General features: G+C 64.8%; 1 protein-coding gene across 4 annotated transcripts in view; it reads left to right on the top strand.

The window, feature by feature from the left end:
* The first annotated feature begins 97 nt into the window (after positions 1 to 97).
* The window catches only part of GATD3 (glutamine amidotransferase class 1 domain containing 3), a 32,835-nt gene continuing 29,550 nt past the window's right edge, over positions 98 to 3,382 (top strand). For 2 of the 4 annotated variants that reach the window (XM_077755428.1, XM_077755429.1), the window contains exons 1-3: positions 98 to 197; positions 1,510 to 1,623; positions 2,523 to 2,642. In XM_077755428.1, the coding sequence (XP_077611554.1) occupies positions 1,574 to 1,623; positions 2,523 to 2,642 (170 nt within the window). In that variant the 5' untranslated portion in view covers positions 98 to 197; positions 1,510 to 1,573. The remainder of the gene's footprint in view (positions 198 to 1,509; positions 1,624 to 2,522; positions 2,643 to 3,382) is intronic. The other 2 variants (XM_077755431.1, XM_077755430.1) reach the window with 1 other exon arrangement.

Below are 3,382 nucleotides of genomic sequence, written 5' to 3'. Positions count from 1 at the left end.
CCCCTAGCCCTCCTTCACCTCTGTCCGCTGTCTCCTCGTCCAAGAGATCCGCCCCTTTTCTTGCCCCCCATGCAAGTTCCCTCTTCACGCCCCTCGCCGGCTGCCTCCAGGTGGACTCCCCTTGACCCCCGCGCTGCCCCGCAGGTGCTGTCTGGATGCGGAGTCTACGACGGGACTGAGCTGCACGAGGCCTCAGCGTAAGCGCCTCAAGCCCCCTTTGCCTTTTCCTGAGCCGCTGGGGGCGTGCGTAGCGGAGCCCGAGAAGTTCTCGAAGTCCCGAAGTAGGGTGGTCACCCCGAGAGAGCCGTTTCATACTCGGCGTTTTTTAACACCTGCTGGTTCACTTTGATCTCAGCCCCTTGTCATGACTCAGGTGATGAGCCGGGGGCGGGCTCAGACGGTTAAGCATCCGGCGTGGATCCGGTCGTGATCGCCGCTCAGGTCGTGATCGCTCGTTTGTGGGTTCAGCCCCACGGCGGGCTCCGTGCTGACAGCTCGGAGCCTGGAGCCTGCCTCCGATTCTCCGTCTCCCTCCCGCTCTGCCCCTCCCCTGCTCACGCTCTGTCTCAAGAAATAAACCTTAAAAAGTTTTTAAAAGGAGGCTGTGAGGCACGCGCCTCCGGCTGCAGGCAGTTGTTTTGATGTGACCCGTCAGGCGTCACTCAGCATGTGTTATTAAAAAAGGTTTCTGTGAGCAGGGTTGGTCAGCTCAGGCCTGGAGCAAGCGCGGGGCGGGGGGCGGGGAGTCAGGTCATGGTTAAGGAACACGCACGTCCCAAGTGCAGGGGGAGCCCGCGGCCCCTCCCGGTCCTGTGCCAGCCTGCGTGTGCTGGTGTGGGCGCCGGACTGCAGTGGGCACAGCTGGCGGGCGGGCGGCACAGGGCCAGGGGGGCTTCCGAGGAGGCAGGCGGACTGTGTGGAACCTCCGGGTGCGGGCAGGGAGCCCCGCGGGCGACAAGGGCCAGAGCCCGAGCACCGGCGTGGTTCTACCGGGTCACGCACCTCACGTCTCCTCTGAAAGGGGGGCGTGAGAGCCCCGCATCTGGGACAGGGTTGGACTTGTGCCTGGCGCAGAGCAGCCTGGGGGAGACCTGCACGTCCCTCTCCCAGCCCTGTGACTGTCACGGCAGCGGGGGAGAGAGCGGGTGTCATGACCAAAAGCCCCTGAGACCGTTGAGGGCTGCGTGGAGCGGCCTGTGAGGACGACCACCCTGAAGCGGCCTCAGGTCCAGGCTGTGGCACCGGTCGAATCACCCGACCCTGCGCCCCGGCGGTGCAGGGAGCTAGGGGGCTGGCGGGGCTCTGCAGGCTAGTTCAGGGACAGCGAATGGGGATTGTGGCCCAGCGGGACATCAGCAGGCCACCGTAACTTTTTGCAAAGCAGACAGGATGTTAGCACACACGAGCGGCTTCTGCGGGGCGCTCTGCACACCCCGCTTGTGGAGACGCGCCAACAGGGGAGGCTGGGCTGGGCGGGTTTCAGAGCCCGTGTGATCTTCTTCCATGCAGGGTACTGGTTCACCTGAGTCGCGGCGGCGCCGAGGTCCAGATCTTCGCTCCTGACATCCCTCAGATGCACGTGATTGACCACACCAAGGGGCAGCCTTGTGAGAGCGAGACCAGGTGTGATCCTGCCCCTCCGTCCTGGAGTGTGGCCGCAGCCCGACAGAAACCCCCAGAGCCTGCGAGCCTGCGTGCTGGGTTGCTTTTTCTTGGCTGGGCCTCTGCCTGGGCTCCGAGTTCTGAGCTCAGGCGTTCAGAGCCCCCGTCCGATGGCTGCTCTGTGGTCATGCTGTTGCGGTTGCCTTCTGATGCCTCCCAAAACACGGGAAGGCCAGAAAATTCCAGCTAAGTTCCTTCTATCTTTGTTTTGACCAACTCGTACATTTTTGTTTTTTCTTTTGCACTGTCTCTGCCCTCAGTGGGGCTTAAATTCACGACTCTGAGAGCAAGAGTCACACGCTCTACAGACTGAGCGAGCCAGGCACCCCCCTACCTTTGTTTTGATCTAGGCTGTGCCTCCCAGCTTGGTCCCCTGCCTCGCTCACCTGTTTGGGCCCCAGACCTCCGAGCTGGCTCAGGGGGGAGGGGGGGGGGGCGCCTGTCCCGGAGGCACGTGCGGGCGGCACTCTCGGAGCCCGCCTTCTCCTGCAGTCGTGCTCCGGCCTGGCCCAGCCATGCTCGCCGGCTGGGTTCACACAGGCGGCCCTCTTCCTCCTGGGGGCTGCACAGCCTTGGGGAGGGGGCCACAGCGCCTGCCGCGGCTGACCCCGGATGGCTTCGCCGCTGTGCGGCACCTTGACCTTCCCCCGCTCTGTCCTTTCGGCAGGCCCCAGTTCTGCATGCTCCACGCGCTCCAGGTGGCCACGCCCCCTTTTCTAGGTACTGACCTCGGTGCCAGTGCCAGTGCCTTCCCTGGGCCCAAGGACATGTCATCTGGTCCCGTGGTGGTGTCCTCCCCTCCCCGCTTTGCGGTCTGCAGGCTAAAGCTGGCTTCAGGCCTCTCCTGTGCCCTTTCCCAGGAACGTCCTGACCGAGTCAGCGAGGATCGCCCGCGGCAAGATCAGCGACCTGGCCCAGCTCAGCGCGGCCCATCACGATGCTGCCATCTTCCCCGGAGGCTTCGGAGCCGCCAAAAACCTGTGCGTGTTCTGGGCTCTTCTGCTCTTCACCTGCAGTGAAGCAGGGGACGGGGTGGGGGCCTGAGCAGCTGTCGGGGGCCTCAGGCCCCGGAGGCTGCGCGGAGCCGCACTGATGGGAACCACCGCAGGCCAAGCTAAGTTGGGTCGACGCTTAGCACGACGTGGCTTTTCCTGCCCCTCCTCCCAGAACGCCCCCGGTGCGGGCCGCTGCCGGGGCTGGGGCTCCTCTGACCCAGCCCCGCGCTGGCCGGGCTTATCACCTCAGAACTCGTGTCCGTGTGGCTCTGGTGGCCGTTTGGAAGCCAATCCCGACTAGAGGGGCTTTGCCCCCTGGCTGTCACCCTGGTAACGGGACCTGCGGCTGGGAGGGCCCGGCCTGACGCCCTGTGGGTTTTAGATCCTCTGTTTTCTCTGCGCATGTCACGGAAGCCCTCTGCGTGCGGGCTTTGCCGACGGCATGGCCGTCCCGGGGCGGCCTCGCCACAGCCACCGTGGGTAGGAAGACGTGAGGCAGCTGCACCCGTGGTTTTGGGTCAACATGCGACGCAGTAGGTGTGACCTCCCAGGCTGAGCTCGTTCTGACGGAAACAACAGAGCAGCGAACTGGGAGCCTTTCCCCGAGTCCCTGATGAGGCCGTTCTTCTGTCCCAGGCCCAGGGGCTCCCGACAAGAAGGGCTCACCGCCCTGCTGACGGCTATTTGGGGGGTGTGGCGGCCTCCCTGCCTGTGCCCCACCCCTC

Source organism: Crocuta crocuta, unplaced genomic scaffold (assembly GCF_008692635.1).
Source record: "Crocuta crocuta isolate KB4526 unplaced genomic scaffold, BGI_CrCroc_1.0 scaffold675, whole genome shotgun sequence".
Lineage (NCBI taxonomy): Eukaryota > Metazoa > Chordata > Mammalia > Carnivora > Hyaenidae > Crocuta > Crocuta crocuta.
This window is presented reverse-complemented; position numbering and strand designations above follow the sequence as displayed.